The sequence below is a fragment of the Vigna umbellata genome, chromosome 3, assembly GCF_029865625.1.
Source record: "Vigna umbellata cultivar VRB3 chromosome 3, Vumbellata_1.0, whole genome shotgun sequence".
Classification (NCBI taxonomy): Eukaryota; Viridiplantae; Streptophyta; class Magnoliopsida; order Fabales; family Fabaceae; genus Vigna; species Vigna umbellata.
Window position 1 is genome coordinate 12,651,739 of NC_142167.1, and position 22,420 is coordinate 12,674,158.

At 29.3% G+C, this 22,420-nt stretch overlaps 1 protein-coding gene across 1 annotated transcript; it reads left to right on the forward strand.

The window, feature by feature from the left end:
- Positions 1–8,453: 8,453 nt before the first annotated feature.
- Positions 8,454–12,086, forward strand: LOC124844269 (putative glycosyltransferase At5g03795). Its single transcript, XM_047321165.2, has 4 exons — positions 8,454–8,668; positions 10,490–10,728; positions 10,862–11,210; positions 11,351–12,086. Exons 1-4 carry the CDS (start codon positions 8,468–8,470, stop codon positions 12,032–12,034), a joined length of 1,473 nt encoding a protein of 490 aa, XP_047177121.2. The 5' UTR covers positions 8,454–8,467; the 3' UTR covers positions 12,035–12,086.
- Positions 12,087–22,420: the final 10,334 nt, after the last annotated feature.

Consider the following 22,420-nt stretch of genomic DNA (forward strand, 5'->3'; position numbering starts at 1 on the left):
TTCAAAGTGTTTTAGCCTCAATTAGTAAATAATTATAATTTCACTAAACAAAATTTTTTTCTTGGAAAAACTATATCTAGATTTCTATTTTATTACTTGTACTTTGTTACTTGTACAATTTGGTACAATTATCAATGTTGTAACATTGGGTCAAGATAAAACAGGCTGAACTAGCCTGTTTTGCCAACACTAGCAATATAAAAAATATATTTACATATTTAACCTAAACACTTATTTCTACTTAAGCAGCCTTTATCCTCTACTAATGTGAAAATACACGATCATCAGAAGTGGATACCACAATACACAATGTAAGCTAGGGTAAATTATTAATAAACTACTTTTTATAGAAATATAATTTATAACATTCATACCACATCATTCTCAACTCAAGCATCAGAAATAATATGAACATGTCACACGCAGATAACCTTAATGGCCTAAGCCCTCATGGCATAACTTGACACAATACATAAAATTCTAATTTCAAAAGTTTAGTATATTGAATTGATTCGGGAACCTTGCACTTGTCATCGTTCGATACCTGTTAACACCGTGAACTATAGTTATACTCAAAGAAAAGTGAAACTTTGTTCTTCATCACACAAGTATGACAAGATAAATTTGTACATTAATTTTGTATGGTTCTGCCTTCCCCCATATCTAAATGAAAAGACCTCCTTCAACTCCCATAACTAAGTCTTTTCCTCTATTTAAGTCCATTACAAGTAGAGTTAGGATCAGTCCCTTCCAAAATCTCAATTCAATACACCTACTGATATGCTAGGAATATAAACATATAAACATATTAAATCACTTGTATACATCTAATATAAACATATTAAAGCATTAATCAAAGCTAAGAATCCAAGAATTTTCGCCTAGCTCCCCTAGAATTTCTCTTAATGTAAACCAAACAGGGGGCCTCTAGAAGATATGTGCCTAATGCAACTAAGGTGGTGCTCATCACCCTTCTGATGCCTAACAAAATCTAAATTATGTCCAACACCTGACTCCTTGGAGCTCATTTGAAGTTAGATTCCAAGTTGCACCTAGTGGTCACCAAGTGGCACCCAATGCTAACAAAACAATAAGCTCATTGTCTAATTGAGATAATGGGCATTGTTTGGTTGGCTTCAAACAACGATGTAGGGGTGCCTAATGCTGCATTACAAAAGTTGAGTTTCTTGGTTATCAATTTGACTCTCTTTGAGCTATTTACTACTTATTATGTTTCATTTGAATACAATATAACTCTATTTCAACTCAATAAGCACCACTTTGATCAATTTGATATCTCACGAAGAAACTCTCATCAATATCCATTCAATACATGAGTAGTTCAACTACATATTTTTAACTTCTAATCTAACATTCAAATTGTCTATCCAATATGCCTAAGTGTCGCTAATCTCTAGTCATTTGTAACTCAAAGACTATAGCAGACCACCTCAAGCAATCAGATATCCAATTAGATATATTAGATTAACACACATACAAACATATGATCAAATAAATAAATTTCATTTTACCAATCACAATTTCACAACCAGTCATCATATCAAACAAACATTTAATAGTACTATTTAAATTTAATCTAACTTCCCTTACTTAGATTGATGCTCCTAGAGTTCTCAAAGTACTCCTCCAATAACTCAACCTCATAGATAATTCTATATACACATAATCAATGATATGAACACACCACTAACACCAGACACATAGTGAGAGTCACTTTGAATATAATGGAGAGACATGCAACAAGTATATATCCACATGCAAAGAGTACACAAAATTGACTTTATAAAAAAGTAAAAAAGAACTTATTCTATTCACAAAAATCTGATTAGATAGAGTAGTAGAATTCTTTGGTGTGAGTCTAACAACAACCTCTGATCAAGAAACAAATGAAGAATGACTCATAAATCTTAGAGAAATGTTAAAGGAGGGCTTAAAAAGGTTTTTAGAGATGATAAAACTTTATAAAATGAAACTTGATTAATAAAAAAATTATTTATACTTAAAATTTTTATTATTAAATAATTGATTTTTTTTAATATATTATCACTCTAAAACTATTTTATAGATCTTTACATTAATAAATAATCATAATAATAATAATAATAATTATTGTTTTCAATGTAAAATAATTTTAAAAATACTTCTCATTTATTTTTCTTCTTTCTTCTTTTTTTTTTTCTCTTATCTACTCCTTATTTTTTTTCTTTATTTCTTTTTTTTCATTAAATATTTAAAGGAGTAGATGTTTATCTAAAATTTGCCAACAAACTTATGGTCTTACTGATCTTTTAGACCGGATGAACAATATTGTAAAAATAAAAACTTAATAACATTCTTATGTATTATTATTCTTTAATTATTAATTTATTTTAGCTTATAAAATCAAACTTGGACTCAAAAGTTTCCTATATTCTTTAAGGAAGATGCAAGAGTTTATGTATGATAAAACAAAATAAAAACTTAATAGAATGCATAACATAATAATAACAACTTTTTGGTTTAGCTAATAACAAACATTATATAAATAGAATTAATTTATTTTGTAATTTATTTGTTATTCTCTCTTAATTAGTTTATAAAACAAAAATAACAATGCTTAAATTTGAAGAAATGAATGTTTATCACTTTAGTCTAAATTTGACCTACTTAAGAGACAACTTCCAAACATTATTTATATCCATAATATTATTGATAATGTTGTCCAAAATAAAATTACTTATAACAATTTCAGTATTATTAAGAAAATAGACAAAAATTTTAGTATGGGTAAAAACAATCCAAAGTGTTGATTACCAAAAATTTTAGTATGGGCAAAACCCTCCAGAAAAGCTAACCTCAAGTGTTGATTACCAAAAGCAAAGGCCTAAGCTTGAAGAAAATTCACCATTGAAGGAAACCTATGCTATTGAACACATTCAGAAGGAGCTGAATTCTTACTATAAAGCCTATAAAAATAAAGCATCACTCTGTTTTAGAAAAATAAAATTATATCAGAACATATTTCTTTAGTCTCTTTTTAGGTTCTTTGTACTTTCAATAAAACTCTCTAAAGAGACATAAAAGATGCATAACAACTCCAAAACATATTTTATATGCATTTAAAATATTATACGCGTAACAAAACATTAACATTGGTACATTTTGGAGATAAAACTCCATACAACTTAAAATTTAAATATGCTTCTTAAACGAGATGATCGCAGATCGTGTTTACACGCGAGAGACTGGACGATCATCTATCAATCATATGCTGAACAGTTTAATTATCAAAAAATTATCATTAACAATAATTAATTTAAAGTAAGGAATGATTACCAATAATTAAATTCAGAATGAAAAGAGATCAAGACAAAAATTTTGAGACACGGACTAAGATATAAATTACACGATAAAACAGATATCTTCGATATCATAATGAGTGGATAAATTATAATAAATTTAGATCACGATTAAGTATTAGACGTAATTATTAAATTTAATTCATGTTTTTTGCGTTTATCATTTAATATTCACGCAGTTGAAATAAAAAGTAATAACCCATGATCTCCACTAATTTAGATATTTTATGTTTCCACTACTTTTTATTGTTTTTATTTGTTTTTATTTTGACAGTTAGATTTACTAATAAATAGTTAACATTTATTTAAATGAACTCTCATATTAGTTTTAACGAAGGTTATCCAAACTCAGTTACAAAAACAAATAAAGTACCAGCTTACCTCCTTCATTTTATTTTTCCTTCCTTGTTGTAGGATGGAGAATAATTAAACAGGTTGGAGAAATTGATTGCATAACATTTATTAAATATTCACAAAATATAAAAAAGAGTTTTACATCATAAAGTCATATAAATTATTATTTAATATATCACATTGATGGTGGAAAGCAACGACAGTCAATAGCTTCTCTGATCTCTTTCGGGTCTATTCAATGCACGCTTCGTAATTCTTTTATTGGGTTTCAAAATAACACGTCAAGAGTAAATGCACGCATAAAAGACACATGAGAACAAAAGAGCTAAAAAGAAAAGTTAATTATATAATATTTTTAATTATTTAATTTTGAAACAAGTTTACCATTATTTTATAAACATAAATTAATATTTTAGAGTATAATTTTAAAAATATTTTAGTCTTTTACTTTCAAATATTATAGAAATTTATTGGATAAGTTAACTTGACATCTTGTAACTACAACTATTTAGTGGTTATTGCATTCAAAATTTAGGGACGGAAAAGTAAACCGAGGGAGAAGAGAAAAGAAAAAAACTTGAATATTATTGAAAAGAAGTAAAAAAAAGGTACTGGTTCTATGTGAACTTATATAGAAAAAAAAGGAAAAACAGGAAAAATAGAAATGGGAAAACGAGAGTAACAACTATGAAAGCTCTGACTGATATGTAGTCGAATTGTGCTACCTAGTAGTGTTGTCGAGCTATACTACCTAGCTGTATTGGGTTGTACCAAACTTATCAACCACCCTCAAGTTGGGCATATATTATGCTTGCCTAGCTTGGAAAGAAGACCATGAAAAGTGGTATGGTGAAAATGTTTAGTAAAGATGTCAACAATTTGAAGGGTGGTTTATATGGAAAGTAATTTGAGGAAGTTATTGAAAATTTTATCACGTATAATGTGACAATCTATCTCAATATGTGCTTAGTATGTTCATGGAATATCGAATTTGAGGCTATTTGAATTGTTGATTGCTTTTCATAGTAAAGAAGAGCAGGAATTTGAAGAGAAACTCATAAATCTTAAAGAGGAAAGGGTCAACCAAAGAAACTTGCAAGTGGTGGTTGCAAGGGCTTGATGTTCTACCTCATACGAACTTCAAGAAACAATTTGTTGCTTCTTTTAATCTCCAGGAAATAAGAAAGTCACCTAAAAAGATAGAAGACCTGTGATAGATTTGCGAGTGTCAAGGCTCATTGCCTAGTCAGAGTCATTGAAAGCTTTAAGCTGAAGAACTGACTTACTGTGAAAGAAAATTCCAAAGCCAGAATAACCTTTTATATAACCTAAGTTTAGGTGTGTCACATGTTGATGAGAGGTCGTTGGAATTGAGAGAAAATGATTGAGATAGTGAATGGGGAAGGTGATGTCGGGACGGGTAGTAGTGAGATAACTTAATTTCTCGATGACATCTTATAACAACCTTGTTGTATGGAAGAGTTGTTAAAACCCAATGGTTGTTGGCATGTAAAGCATCAAGCCCGTCTTTCATGGCACCAACCAATTCAGAGTATCTAAATGCATTAAAGGAATTATAAAGATGATCATATGATACATAATTTATTATTGGGTATCGGGAAATAACATTTATGTGAAAATCATGAAGGTGTGTAAGTGTTTTACGTTATCTGGTGGATTAGCGAGATTTGAATTGTTATCACTAGAAATGTCAATAGGTGGGCTAATTGAAGAATTATCATAAGTAAGTTGTTCAAGAGGAAATATATCAGTAGTATTAGATGTGTCATGCAAATGAAGGTTAACAGTAATGTTAGAAGGATGAAAAATGTCACCATAGTTATGGTTATAATGATTTGGTATAGGGAGAGACAAAGAGTTATTGGTATCATGTTTTTGTTTATATGGCAAATTATGTTCATGGAAAACAATATTACGAGAATGTTGGTTGCAAAACCAACTACAAGTGCATTAATTGCAACGTAACAAATGATAAATATCATTATCTCCCAAGGTACTTGTGCAACACTTAACAACTCTTGCATTCTAACTCAAATTAGACCACAAAGTTCAAAAAAATACAAGAAACTTTTTTTGGTATTTTTATCAAATAGTTGTTGTGCAAAGAAATGTAACATAGATTATTTACAAATTGTTAAGACTAGAGTTCATCCACTTCACTCTCATGCATTAAAAAACATATCAATTCCATAATCAAGTCAAAATCAACTCACAAACATACTAAAATTCTATCCATAGTGACTTTGAGCCTATATCAAGTTTAAATACCTTGAATCTTCAATAAGAAATCATGCATTAAGTTCAAGAGTCTTAAGATTTCTATTGAAATCATGTTCTATTCTTATATACAAGCATCCTTAGGCATTTATTTTCAATTATAGATTCAAGTTATATTTCCCAATACATCAAGAACCACAAATCAAGCATTAGAATAATCCACGTCAAGCATGAAGCATGGAAATTGAATACAAACATGAATTGGAAAAACATATATAATTAATAACATAAAATTACACAAGAGTTCCATGTTTTAATACTAATTTCAACAAATAAGGCTAGACCTCCATGGTGGAGAACTTAGGGTTTTATAAATTGAAGAGATAGGGAAGAAATGAAAACCAAAGAGAAGATGCAAGCTCTCTCCCAAGGTTCTTGGTAGTTGCTCCAAGCTCTAATTGCACATCTCCTTTGCATAAACTCCTTTAATTTGTAGTTCCTCTCCCTCATCAATCCTAAAGAGGGAGAAACACCATGGATGAAGATCGAATACCCAAGGAGGAGTGGGGTAGCTTCCCAACACCCTAAACAATCTGCAGGGGTCTTTGTCAATCACCTTAGGTCGAGAGTGAAATATGGGATGAAGAGAATTTTTCGAAGCTCGCGATAAACATGTTTAAATATCTCATTTTGACATGTCAGCAACGTTGTTTCTCAACGCCATATCAACACCATTCAACACAATATCAGTTAAAACACGAAAAGGGGCTCTCTGTCAAACTAATGCAATTCCACAGCTCAATGGCAAGGCTGCTGGACTAGATGGCACGCAACACCACTTTTGTGTCGCTCATTGTCAGGCTCATCTGCAACACTGGTTGCTCTTTGACTTTGCAGCGCTTAGCGCAATTTTGGTGCCACTCAACGCGGCTATTTGATAAAAAATGATTAATTCTTTTTAAAAACATGCTCCCTTAAGTTCTAGCTTGTTGTCCTTCATAAAAAAACTTTATATCAGTTTATCTTACACTTATAAACTAGGAGATTATAGGTAAAACAAGCATAAAACATCTAAAATACAAAACAATAAAAAATACACTAAATTTAAGGATAAAAAAAGATTAAAGCTAGGAAAGAGTTGATTTATTCATGACAATAGAAACACAAAAATTGGTAGAAATGAATATTATCATAAAAACATAAAATTTATGCATTGGAAGGTTAAGAAAGAGGTAACCTTTTGTGTTTGGTTTGAAACTAAGAAAAATACTAGGTGTAGCACAGTTGTCAAACTTTATTAAATATAAATAAATGAAAATAAGTGAAACAAGTATAATTTTATTACCAATATAAATAAATATCATTTATGAAATTTTAGAAAGATGAGTATTGTTTCGTTAAAAATATAAAAAAATATATAAATATGCATTTTAAAATTAGATGTCTGAGTGTCATTCTCTTCAAGATATGTACTATTATTTGAAGGGATAGGCGAGCGGGAAGAAAAACATTTTTAAAATACATAAAAGTAATGTAATGCAAAGTTGGATTGGCAATAAAGAGTTTATATAGTTTATGTAAAGAGTTTGTATTATACTTTTGTATTGACTTAATAAAATAATAGAATATAACACTTATCTTTTACTGGGCAATTGATAGGTTCATGTTATGATATAATTATACACCATTATATTAAATTTTTTAATATTTGAAATAAATTATTTAAAAAAATTTCAACAATTTTAAATAATTAGCAACATATATTTTTCTCAGAAGAATATATTTGATACGAAAATTGACCACTGCATGAAAGATCAGATGCTGCGACGGAAGAAAGAAACAATAAATGCGTTAAAGAAATTCTGAATTCTCTTTTTGATCGCTCAATGCATGTTGCTTAATTCTTCACTTCAATATTAAAAGGACACGTTAAGAAAATAATACATGCAAAAACGACACGTGGAAACAAATATAAGGAAAACCCTAATATAAGATTCTTTCAGTCTATACAAGGTTACACTTAAGTAAGAAAACTGCCCTCTTAAACAATATTTTATGGTTCTAACCTTCAAATATTGTTAGTATTAAAAGTCCATTCGATCAACTAATTAAAAATCATATCAAACATACTTTTAATAGGAGTGAACAGGTTTAATTATATAGAACCAAATTTAATGTTATATTTTGTCAATGAAATTGCTTCAATATGATTTTCCATCAAACTCATCTATCTAACTTTAAAGTTGAAACTCTCTAATATTAGCTAAAAAATTACATTATACAAAAATAATACTAAACGACTTTGGATTCCAAATTTTCTTAAATACGTCTTTCAGAATTTGGTGGGAAAGAGACAAGACCAAACAGTTACATGCGAACAATTCTTCTGCAATGTAACTGGTGTGGTAAAGAATCTGAGACAGCTGTTGTATAAACGAAGAGTTTTTGTGGTCGTTAAATAGAGATGTTGTGGTGTGGTTTTGCTCCAGAGAGATACTTTTGAGCTATCAGAAATAATGAGTAGTGGAAAATGGAACTGTGCATGGTGGATTTCATCGGAAGACCTTCAAACGATAAAGATAGCGATATTGATTGTGCCTCTGTTCGTGCTTACAGCGATTGCCACTGCGAAGACTTCACACATTTGCAGATGGAGTTTGGTTGTAAATTGTTATCAAAGAGATACCGGAGCTGATGTTCCATCTCCTCCCACCTTTGTAAGACCTCACTTTTCTCTTTTCAATCTTTCAATCTTTCACTCTTTCACTATGCTGATTTTCTCTCATTCCATTTTTTAAATCATTATCATAATACTCAACAAATTTATTATATTTTCTTTCTTTTTTTCATGTCAAGACTGATGCAAAAGAAAAAAATAATAATCCCAAGATAAATGTCATTTTAGTTCTTTGCTTTTCTATTCATTTAATTTTCTTTACTTTATCTACTGTTTTTACTTAACACAAAAAAAAATATTAACTAAAAATATCTGAAGACAAAACTACTTAACACATTGGATAATTGAAGAAGTATATGTTTGAAAGGATAAATAATTTTCTAAAGAAAAGTCACTAATTAAAGATAGACCCAACACTAATTTTTTTTCATGCATGCATGTGCAATAAAAACTAGATAATAAAAAGGATCATTTTAATTAGATGTAAATTCAATGTAATTTGTTTTTTAATAATTATAATGTAATATGAAGTGATTGATATGTCACCTGTTTCTTTAACCTCTCATTTCAATTTTTAATTAATAGTAATAATAATAATTTTTTTGCAGTGCTATGCTTAAAAAATAATACTTTCCGGTGAGTTGTCAGACCTTTCATATTTGTGCTGCTAAAATAGTTATTGTCATAAAACATTGCTGCTGCTTTAATGATGTAGATTTAATGCAGTTGCCAACTATTTCTTTGCATATGAAAGATTTGACCTATGAAAAATTAGTTTTTATGTACTGGTCTATTTTAAGGTGACTTATTTTGTTCAGTTCTAATTTAATATAAAATGTAAAAAGAACCAGATATTTTGTATGTTAATTTATATTGATTTTTGTAATTTTATTACTGATAAATTATTGAATATATTTTACAAAATGTAACTTTTTCAAACAAAAAATATTAAATATTTTATAATAAATTTTTTAATTGAAATGACATACTATAATTTTTAAATAATAACTATTATACTTATAATTATTTTTTAATATTTATAAATAAGATATAGTTAAAAGTTATAAGACAAAATCAATTATTATATTCTAATAAATATAAATATATTGTAATTAAAATATAGTAATTTTAAAAATATATTTATATATTCTTATTAATGTTAATAATTAATTATAACATATAATTTTTTAAATATAATTAGAAATATTTTAATTTATTTTATTACATAAAATTAAAATTTAGTTACTTTTAATTATTTTTTAATAGTTCAGGTTTGATCATAATTAAAACATAAATACTTTGGTTTAAATTAATATATATATATATATATATAATCCTACATTTTGGTTTAAATTTTGTAGACCTTTGGGATTGTCTACATAACAGTTATATAAAACCTTTTATAAATATTTTTAATATTATTTTATAAAATTATATTTAATGTCTTAAAATGCATGATAAATATTTAAGACTTTTATAATAAGAAGTGTAGACAAATTTATAATTAATAACAAGTGGGTTTTAAAAAATGTGAGTCACAATGTGTGACATCTTAAATGTAGGTTTTACTACTAATGCTAAAAGAGGAATTTAAATGGATTAAAATGTTGTTAACTCAACTATCATATATTTATTTTTAAGATACTTTTTTTATCAGCATTTTTTAAAAATACTAAAAGAAACATTAATTCGTTAAATCGAAACCACATATCTAACACTTAGAAATAATCTGTAATGATTACCAGATCATCAAGTTCCAAACACTTTTTTTTAAACACTTTTTTTTAAGCTTTTATATCAACATATATAATATTAATATTTGATAGTTTAACTAAATCACTCACTTGTGTTGTTTGAACAGAATGAAACAGGAGGTTTCAATGACTCCAAACCTTCGTTCAATGAACCTTATGTGGACGAAACTAGTGAACCTCACCTACTACTGGAGAAAACCAGAAAGTCAAACATCTTAGAAAAAACCGAAATTGGTTTAGCACAAGTTCGAGCTGCAATCAGAGAAGCCAGAAATGGAAATAGAACACAAGATTCAGATTATGTTCCCTTAGGTCCAGTCTATCTGAATGCCAAGACATTTCACAGGTACAATTATTTCCATGCATTGCTGATTATAATGACCCCTTAAATGTTTAGTAATGAGGAGAATGACCAGATGTTCATTGTTCATAGCAAATTACTCATTAATCATTCTCTTCTTAAAAACTTGCTATGACAGGAGCTACTTAGAAATGGAAAAACAGTTCAAAGTATTTGTGTATGGAGAAGGGGAGCCTCGAATTTTCCTCAATCCACCATGCAAAAGCATATACTCCATGGAAGGTAACTTCATGCATGCTATTGAAAGGAATGACCATTTTCGAACTAAAGATCCAGAGAAAGCACATGTGTTTTTCCTCCCATTTACTGTAGTAACGGGGCTTCGATATGGCTACGAAAGAGTCTCACAAGACTCTAGTCCCCAAAGAAACACTGTGACAGATTATGTCAATGTCATTGCTGCAAGATATCCTTATTGGAATCGAAGTCTTGGAGCAGATCACTTCACCCTTGCTTGCCATGACATGGTAAACACCTCAGTACCACTGTTCATTTTCCTTGCATTGTTGATTTAAAAGGCATAAATATTTAGACTTAAAATTTCATTACATTTTATTATAATAGTTAGATGATTACATGCATCTGTTCATCTTTTCTGTTTGTTTAGTGCCGAGGGACATCATTATCCTTATCTGATCCGCTCAAGAACTCTATTAGAGTACTTTGTAATGCCAACACAGCTGAAGGATTTAAGCCTGCAAAAGATGTTTCATTTCCTGAAATTAATCTCAAAACTGGTTCAACAAACAGTTTCGTTGGTGGGCCATCTGCATCTAAACGTTCAGTTTTGGCTTTCTTTGCTGGGGGAGTTCAGGGCCCCATCATTCCAGATCTTCTTAAGCATTGGGAAAACAAGGATGAAGGTATTCAGGTTCAAAAGTATCTCCAAGAGGGTATTTCTTACCATGAGATGATGAGGAAGAGCAAGTTTTGCCTTTGTCCAAGTGGGTCTGAGGTGGCTAGCGCTAGAGTGGTGGAGGCAATTTACAGTGGGTGTGTTCCTGTGCTGATTTCGGAGCACTATGTCCCTCCTTTCAGTGATGTTTTGAATTGGAAGTCATTTTCAGTTCAGGTTTCGGTGAAGGACATTCCTAACTTGAAGGAGATCTTGAAGAGTATTTCTCCAGCACAATACATGAGAATGGAGAGAAGAGTGAAACAGATTAGAAGACACTTTGAAGTACATTCTCCTCCTAAGCAATTTGATGTGTTTCACATGATCCTTCATTCTGTGTGGCTTAAGAGATTCAACTTCAAAATTTTCAATGATCAAAATGTCTTAAGTCAGTAACTTTGTTATGTTTGATGAATCACTCAATACAGGTTCACTCTAGCAATAATAATGTATTGAGTTAGTCTTATTTGTTCATGTGATTTTGTCATGTTTGTTCCTATCATGTTTGTTCCTATCATGTTTGTTTTTGTGATGTTTAGTAAGAAGAGTAAATCATGAACCTTTTCAAGAACTTCACTTGTAATTCATGTTGTTTTATCTTAATATATTTGCATTTACTATAATTCTTTTAGTTTTTTTCTTTTATTTATTGCTTGTTGTTTTGTTTTTGTTATAAATTTTTTATTTCTCTTACCAAAAAATTAGTATGTACAAATTTAAGAAAATTAAAAATATAATAAATAATAAAAAACTAATGAAGTTTTAATATGATAACCACTTTTAATATGAAGATTATTAAATTGGAAGTTGTCTTTTCCAAGTCTAATTTTACATAAGAATTTAGAGAAGAGTGGAAAAAATTAGAAGACACTTTGAAGTACATTTTGTGTGGCTTAAGAGACTAACTTCAAAGTTCACCATGATCAAAATGTCTTAAGATAGTAACTTGGCTATGTTTGATGAATTACTCAATACAAATTCACTTTGGCAATAATAATATATTCAGTTAGTCTTATTTACTTATATGGTGTTTGTTTTTGTCATTTTTATTTTTATCTTGTTTGTTTCTATCGTGTTTGTTTTTATAGTGTTTAGTAAGAAGAGTAAGCTATGGAACCTTTCCAAGAACTTCACTTGTCTTTGATGTTCTTTTATCCTAATATATTTGCATTTAATTTAATCCTTTTAGTTTCTTTCTTTTATTTATTGCAACACTTGTGGTTTTGTTTTTGCTACCATTTCTTTGTTTCTCCTAAAAAACAAATTAGTATGTAAATATAAGGAAATGCTTGGTGAGCCAAATCTCCTTTCACACATAATGTGAAATTTTTGTTTTATTTTCTTCTCTTTTTTTCCTTCCTATAGATCCTATTTAGTTTCTCCTTTCATCCTTTATTTTTGGATGTTTTTTACATAGTTAGTGTAAATTTTGACTTAAAAATAATTATGAATTTAAAGCAAGTTGAGAGAACGAATTTGTGTCTCATATAATTTCTATAAAGTTAAGAAAAATAAAATAGTAAAAAAGTTAAAAAAAACTATTTTAGTTTGTGCATTAAATTATTAAAAAAGATCTCAAAGAGAAACAAATTAAAAAAAAAAACTTAAAAAGTTTTAAAAAAAATTTAATCACATTATTAAAAAAATTAAGATATGAAAGATTATAAACATTTTAATTATTAAGATGAATATCTTCAAATTTAGAAACATATATGATTATATAAATATATTAATAGTATTATAAATTTTAAAATCCAAGTAATCAAATTATTAAAAAATAATTTTACATAAAAAATAATATATATTAAAATTTTAGAAATTGTAAAAAGTAAAAAAATAAAAGTTAGGAAAGAGAAGTTAAGAAACTTTCATGTTATTTCCATAAAAATTAAAAGTATAATAAAATAGTAAAAAACTAATGAAGTTTCAATACGATAATCACTTTTAATATGAACATTATTGAATTGGAAGTCGTCTTTTCCGAGTGTAGTTTTACATAAGAATGCAAAGAAGAGTGAAATGAATTAGAAGACATTTTGAAGTACATTATACTCTCAAGCGATTCGATGTGTTTTACATTATTCTTCATTCTATGTGGATTAAGAGACACAATTTCGAAGTTCACGATGATAAAAAATTTCTTAAGTTAGTAACTTGGCTATGTTTGATGAATTATTCAATACAAGTTCACTTTGACAATAATAGTATATTGAGTTAGTCTTATTTGCTTATGTGGTCTTTGTTTTTGTCATGTTTGTTTCTAATGTTTTGTTTTTGTCGTGTTTAGTAAGAAGAGTAAGCTATGGAAACTTTTCATGAACTTCAACTATCTTTGATGTCATTTTATCTTAATATATTTTCATTTACTTTAATCCCTTTAGTTTCTTTCTTTTATTTAGGTTTAATGTCTCAATAGGTCCCTATTTTTGTTAAGAATTTGAAATAGGTCCCTTTATTTTTTGGCGTCTCAATTGGGTCCTTATTTTTGTTAATTTGATGCAAATAAATCCATTCCGTCAATTTCATCAAATGGCGTTAATGAATGTGTGACGTGGCCTGAGGACAGTATTGACACGTGTAAGGCCACCTCACACATTCATTAACGCCGTTTGATGAAATTGACGGAAAGGATTTATTTGCATCAAATTAACAAAAATAAGGACCCAATTGAGACGCCAAAAAATAAAGGGACCTATTTCAAATTCTGAACAAAAATAGGGAACTATTGAGACATTAAACCTTTTATTTATTGTAGCACTTGTATTTTTGTTTTTGTTATCATTTCTTTATTTCTCCTACCAAAAAAATTAGTATATCAATTTAAGAAAATGCTTGGTGCGCGAAATTTTGTTTCACACATGATGTGAAAGTTTTCTTTATCTTCTTCGTTTTTTTTTTCTTCCTATAGACCCTATTTACTTACTCCTTTCATCCTCCATTTTTGGATTTTTTGCATAGTTTGTGTAAATTTGACTTAAAAACATTTATGAATTTTAAGTAATTTAAGAGAACGAATTTGTGTCTCTTATGATTTCTTGTCTCATTATTTCTATAAAGTTAAGAAAAATCAAATAGTAAAAATGTTAGAACTTTTTTATTTTAGTATGTGAACTAAATTATTAAAATATAACAAATTACAAAAACTAAGAATGAAAAGTTTAATTTCTTTTAATCACATTATTAAAAAAGTTAAGATATAAAAGATATAAACATTTAAATTATTAAAATGAATATCTTCAAATTTGAAAGGATTAAATATGTTTTTATCAAGTGTTTTTGGGTTTAGTCCCTGTTCCAAAGTTTGTTTCACTTTCATCCTTCTCTTTAATGAAAGTCTCCAGAAGCAGCTAATCTTTGAGTGATGTGGCTAACAGTATGTCACATTTCATGCCATGTGTACAGTTACAAATTGAAATTGATCTTGAAGCTCATATTAGGGATTATTCAGTGGAACGAAACTTAGGGTTCTTTACTTCCAAACTTTACGATTACTTCAATCCAATTAATAAAATCATGATTAGGGTTATTTATTTCCATCAAATTGGTGTGGTTGTGGCAAAGACGTCTTCAATGGAGCTGTTATTCGAAGAAATGTGTAAGCAAGTTCATGTTTTCGTTTTCGTTTAGGGTTATTGTTATTTGAGTTAAATTGTTTATGCTACAATGTAGGTTTGGAAATAGTTTTTAAAGTCTCTTTGCATCACATGGACAAATTCGTAAAGAACAAGGGACTTACAATATGTTGGAGGAGAGGTACACATAATTAAACAAGTTGATCCTGATACGTGGTCCTACTTTGAAGCAGTGGGAATTGTTAAGGATTTCAAATATGATGGAAAACGATATGCAGGACATATAGAGGTCATGGAGAAAGAGGTCAACATCACTTAGGAAGAGACGAATGTCGCTGAGAAAAAGAGGTAAACATGGCTGAGGAAGAGGCTTATGTGGCTGAACCAAAACACTAAACAGTTTCAATTCAGTGTTATTGTATTCTGAACCAAAACACTAAACGTTGTACCTGGTATTGTGCTTCATGAAATTGGATTGCTACGGTAGAATGATCTAATTTTGGAATGAGTTGTAAACTGTTATTGTTGCATTTTGTGTCAGCAAGAATGTTTATGTTTAGATCAACTACCAATGTACTGTTTTTGGAAGATAATAAAGTAAGCAATGTACATGTTTTTCGGAGTACTCAAATTACAATTGATGACATATTATATTTAATTGAAACCCATGCAGGATCGTGTTATTAACATAATACAAATATGGTTATAACAATTTACCTTATTTTATTCATTTTGTATTATTAAAATGTTAATAGCATCAATATATACTAACCAGAAAGAAGAAACCTACATGCCAAAGATAAATTCAGCTGATAACTGTCCAGAATTATGTTACTTGTCGAATTTTGTTATTCTCTGTTTTCTGTTACTTGAGAACATTGAGGAAACTAAAGTTAAACTGCGAAAGCATTGAGTAGGTGAACGCTAAATCTTTAAGACTGAGAAATAGATGGATCCATGGCTTTAAGACTGATAAATGCCGATAACACCAATGGCCATGTACCAACAATAATAGATGGATATGAAACAGTGAAGTTTTCATTCTCTTTGCCTATGCAGAAATTAAAGTTCTGGATTTCTTTTCTTATTAATATTTAAAGACAAAGAAAAGGTACTAGCAGATAATCATCAATGCTAATATGATAGGCAACACAATTATGTTAAAAGCCAAAGTACAAAAACTCTATACGTTAAACAAATAATTATTTCATTCACACATCATATTCATGGCTTCCAAAGTTTCAATCCTTTACCTTAAATTTCATCCACTTTTTTTTTCTGCTGGGCATAATACTGATGTATTGTAATATAAAGAAGAAAAATGTTTAAATGTTGTTGGTGAGGTAGAATTTTTTTCTCGCCTTTATCTGTGTTACTGATAACCACCGGTCATTCTCAATCTTGAATAGATGGAAACAAATAAATCTATGAAAACCAGTTGAAGTGCTAAAGTTTCAGCTATAATAAGAGGACAGAAAAGTTCTACTATGGAGCTCATAAAAATGTAGCAGAACGAAAATAACTTGGACACTCATGATGCCAAAATAACTGATGTTATTTCCAATTAAAGAACCCCTAAATAATCCTAATAATCCTAATATGAACTTCCATTGAAAAAACAAAAGGAAACTTTCAATTTCAGAAAAACACTTGCAGAGCATGACACTATACGAAGCACCACAACCACACCAAACACTATAACCACACCAACTACTCCTACCACAATTTGATGGTAGAAAATAATCCTAATTGCAATTTCATTAATTGGATTGAAGATTTTGTAAAATAGCCTAATTTTTCTTATTTTATCGTGAATAACCTTCACATTCGCAATTTCTAATTGTACATATGACATGAAACGTGACACATTATTAGTCACATTACTCAAAAATTAACGTCGTTACTTTGATGGACTAAATACCAGTTTCATTGAGGAGAACGATGAGAGTGAAGCAAACTTTGGAAAAAGAGACTAAACCTAAAAACGTTTAATAGTTGAAAGACTAAATACATATTTTAACCCAATTTAAAACATATATAATTGTATAAATATATTAAAAGTATTATAAATTTAGAAATCCAATTAATCAAATTATTAAAAATTAATTTTACATAAAAAATAACATATATTAAAATTTTAGAAACTGTAAAAGGTAAAAAAAAAAGTTAGGAAAGAGAAGTTGAGAATCGTTGGCATGACTTCTGTAAAACTAAAAATTTAATAAAATATGGTGAGAATAAACTTATGGACAATAACTTCTAAGTGAAAAATTTCTTTATCCTCTTCCGTTTTTCTCCATCGCATATCCTATTTACTTTGTCCTTTCTTCCTCTATTTATTTCCGGGTTATTTTTACATGATGTAGATTTGACTTAAAAATAATTATAGATTTTAAATAAGTTGGAAAAACGAGTTTGTGTCTCACATGATTTCTGTAAAGTTAAAAAAAATAAAATAATAAAAAAGTTAGCACTTTTTATTTTAATATGTGAATTAAATTATTAAAAAATATCTCAAAAAGATAAACAAATTACAAAAAAAATTAAAAAGTTTTAAATTATTTTTAATCAAATTATTAAAAAATTAATATATTAAATATTATAAAAAAATTTAAATTATTAAAAGGAATATCTTCAAATTTAAACATATATGATTATAAATTTTAAAATCCAATTAATATAATTATTAAAAATTAATTTTACATAAAAATAACATATATATATATATATATATATATATATATATATATATATATAAATTTTAGAAATTGTAAGTCTTTACGAGTATAATTTCACTTTATCTTTTACGCTGTTGCAAAAATTGTGTATAAGGCTCGACTTATATTTTAAAATCTTTTTTCTTTCACACAACTTACTTAAATTTTGTAATATTTTTTAAATTTGTTTATATGTGTAATGTTTAGTCAAATTTGGACCAATCATGTAAAGAAAACCTTCATCTTCGTTTAAGACTCAAAAATTTCTACGAAGTTCTTGTTGTATCTTGGAGATTTGTACAACATGTTGCAGATAAGTCCTTAAGGATAGTGAATTTACACGTCTCGAGAAATCTTTGTTTGTGGTTTTATTATTTTTGCCAGCATTTTACAATAATATTAAGGACTTATGGCAGACACCAACAACATAAACCTGGAGAATCAAAACATTGTTTTCGGAACTCATATGGTCTTTGTAAACCTTTTTTGGATGTGTCAAAAATCGAAATCTTCTTTAGTCAGAATTTTTGTCACTGGCAAGAATGTTTGTCTACCCTTTTAGACATCTATAGGGTTCTTTTGCTCTTTCATCTCCAAAACCTGACTTTAGTCTTCCTTTAAATTTAAAACAAGTTGAAGATTGGATTTATGCAAACAAGGTGTGCCAAGATACTTTACTTAATGTACTTTCTAATGATTTATTCTATATGTACTGTTCCTATAAGGAAGAAAAAGATATTTAGGATTCGTTGATTCTCAAATACACTACTGAAGATGACATCACACAAAGGTTCATCATTAGGAATTACGACCGTTAGGAAATGATTGAAGATAAGTACATAAAATCTCAAATCAATGAGTACCACAAGATGCTCGAAGATACAAAGTGGAGAACATTCTTCTACCGGATGAATTTGTTTCAAAACTTCTAATCGAAAAATTGTTGTCATCCTTGATTGATTACAAACAACAATTGAAACAAAAACACAAGCAGTTGTCACTTTCAGAGTTCATTACACGCATAATTATTGAGATACCAACAGAAAAGAATGTTTGACTACAAAGGAAAAAGCCTTGTCTGGAAAAGCAAATATGATAGAAGACAAACTTGTTCAAAAAGGTATGAACACAAACCTGATCACAAAAAAAAACTAGTTTTTGAAAATCTCGTCCCAACAGGAAGAAAGGAACTTGCATTGTGTGTGGAAAGTCGAGCCATCAAACACCATAGTGCAGGCACAGAGTAAGAAATGACAATTCTCCTAGAGCAAATATAGTTGAAGGAGATAATATTATTTTTGCGGTCATTTCTCAAGTAAATTTGATGACCAATGTGAGCAAGTGGGTGGTAGACTCTGGTGCTACTAGGCATATCTGTGCAAACATAAGTGTGTTTACCTCTTACACTAGTGTAGCGGATGGAGAAGAACTCGCTTACCTTGGTGATTCCTTTACGACTTATGTTCTGTGAAAAGGTAAAGTTTTTTTCAAACTCACATCATGAAAGACTTTGGCCTTGAGTGATGTGTTATAGGTGTCATCAATCAGGGTTAATTTAATCTTTATAGCACTACTAGGAAACGTGGGGTTAAAGTATCATTCGAGTATAACAAAATTGTAATGACAAAAAATAATGTTTTGTGGGAAAGAGACATTGTGTTCAAGGTATCTCTCTTTGTACTCAACATTTCTGAAAATATTAATGAATCTTGTTTTCTAATTATATTGTTGATTCATATGACATGAGGCATGATAGATTAGGACATGTAAATTCCTCATATGTTATGAAATTACAGTGACTATGATTAATTAATGTATTAATTAATATGCATGATAAACATAGTAGCAAATGTGACATATGTGTAGAATCTAAAATAACAAAGAAAACATGTTATTCCATAGATCATCTTGTTAGAGTTAATTCATACAGATATAGTTGATTTAAAACAAACCATGTCTAGAGGCGGTAAAAATTATTTTGTAACCTTTATAGATGATTATTCTAGATACACCAAAGTGTACTAAATCAAACATAAAGATGAAGAATTTGATGTGTTTTTAACTTATAAAGCATAAATAGAAAATCAACTATATAAGAAAATTAAGAGGATTAGATCAAATAGATATGGTGAATATTTGTATTAGAGAAGGTATTATCCATGAAGTAACCCCTCAATATTCACTTGAGTCTAATGGAGTAATCGAGAGAAAGAATAGAACCCCTAAGGAAATGATGAATGTCATGCTTATTAGTTTTAGTGCACCTGATAATCTTTGGGGAGAAAGCCTGCTTACAGATGTAGAGATGTTATCAAATAATCATAAATATCTAAGAGTGTGGGGGTATCTAGCTGAGGTGATGTTACTTGATCCTAAGAAAAGGAAAATAAACTCTAAAATCTCTTATTGCATGTTCATAGGGTATAATGAACGTAGTGCTTCCTATATGTTTCTAGTTTTTAAAAGTGATATACTTGAGAGTAATTGTATAGTGGAGACAAAAAACGCTAAGGTTTTTAAACATATGTTTCCCTTAAAGGTTTGTCAGACGTATCAACCTGTAGATAATAATAATAATGATGCCTTGTGTGATGATTTAAGAAGAAGTAAAAGACAGAGGAAAGAAACTTTCTTTGGTAATGATTTCTATACTTATCGTATCGATAATGGTCCAAGTAGCTTTGTATAAATTATTAGTGCTCCTGATGCAAAACAATGGGATAAGGCCATTAGGACTGAAATTGAATTCACAAAAATAATACTTGGAACTTAGTAGATTTGTCCAAAGGAGCAAAACCCATTGATTGTAAGTGAATCTTTAAGAAAAATTATCACTCTGATGGATCTATAGAGAAGTATAAGGCAAGGTTAGTAGCAAATAACGTAGCCATGTTCATGCTGGTCAGGTCTCTTGATTCGGATATTGAAGTGACTTTCGGTTACCAGCTTCTATTGAGGCTTTTCAGGATCTTTATGTTGATTTCTTCTTTATCAAACACTTTCCCGAGAGTCATGAGGTGATTGACTATGTGTGTGAATCTCTTCTGTACTTCATAGATAGTCTCACCAGCTTTCATTCTGAACAACTCATACTCTTGTATAAGAGAGTTCTTTTTGGCCCTTTTCACTTCATTTGTTCCTTCATGCGTGACATAAGAACCTCTCACATTTCCTTGGCAGTCTTGCATTGTGATATCCTGAAAAATTCATCCATTGTTAGCGCAAAAGCAATTATATTCCTAACTTTTTAACATCATATTGTGCTCTATGGTTTTCATCCTGAGTCCACTTAGAAAAGTTTTTCAAAACAGTTTTTCCATTCACAATTTGAGTGGGTTCATATGGACCCTTTAGAGTTGCATCCCAAACTCCTTTATCCACGGATTCAAGAAAGATTTGCATCCTTATTTTCCAAAAATCATAGTTTTCTCCAGCAAATAGTGGTGGTCTATTTGTGGATGCCCCTTCACCAAAGGTTTGAGAATTGAAAGCCATTTTCCAAGATCAGTCGATTGAATGAAAATCGTAATCAACTAGTTTTTCAAATATTTTATGAAAACCAGCTCTGATACCAATTGTTAAAATAGAATGGCTCAATTTCTCACACCAAGAGAGGGGGTGAATAGATGAAGTATAAAATTTAAAACTTTCAAAATCTTTTTCACCAAAAGAGATGCCTTTATACTTTTCTTGAAACGCAAGTTAAAAGATTTTCAATGCAGCGAAAATTTAATCAAATGCGTAAAAAGTATAATCTATTGAATGTAACAGAGTAGGGATAAGAAAGATCAAACGCTGAGTTTTTATACTAGTTCGGCCAAGCCTACATCTAGTGTCCTTCCAACCACAAGAAGCCAATGCACTATAATGATCAAGGTTTTTACAACAAGGTTTTTATAGAAACCTCACGTCAAAAATATAAAACACATCTCTAACCCTCTAATCAAAATATAGGTAGTATACAAACAGACTAGTAGTAAGAATCCCTTCTCCTGTAGTCTAACCCCTTTGAGGCACCCTCAAAGTCAAGAACGCAACACGTCCTTCTTCCTGTAATCACAATAGGGAACTCAACCCAATCTTCAACAGATTGTAGAACCTGATCTTGCAGTAGACACCCAAATGTGCAGATAGATCAGACTTTGAAAACTCAGCAATCTTGCGCTTCAAGAAATCACACCTAGTTGATCACCACGGTCAAACTAGTTTCTTGGAGCTTTTTCCCTTTCTATAAGCTTTGCACTTTTCTGCAAAATAATATGAAAATGTTAGAACCACAAAGTCTCTTACAGAAATCAGACGCAACATAATCGACTTTGCTACTAATGTAATCAAATACACCAATTCAATTATAACAGATAGTAGCAGTCAAAGCACTTAATTGAATTCACAATTAATGCAGTCGAATAACATTTAATGATTGATCAACATATTTAAAAATATAGTCGTTGTAACAGTTATATCAAGTATTAATAGATTTCAAAACAGTAACA

Bases quoted from the DNA above. Each gene is read 5' to 3' on its own strand.
- LOC124844269 (XM_047321165.2), top strand. From the start codon at position 8,468: ATGAGTAGTGGAAAATGGAACTGTGCATGGTGGATTTCATCGGAAGAC. The intron at 10,729-10,861 runs GTACAATTATTT...TTGCTATGACAG, and splicing joins AATGCCAAGACATTTCACAG to GAGCTACTTAGAAATGGAAA. The intron at 11,211-11,350 runs GTAAACACCTCA...CTGTTTGTTTAG, and splicing joins CCCTTGCTTGCCATGACATG to TGCCGAGGGACATCATTATC.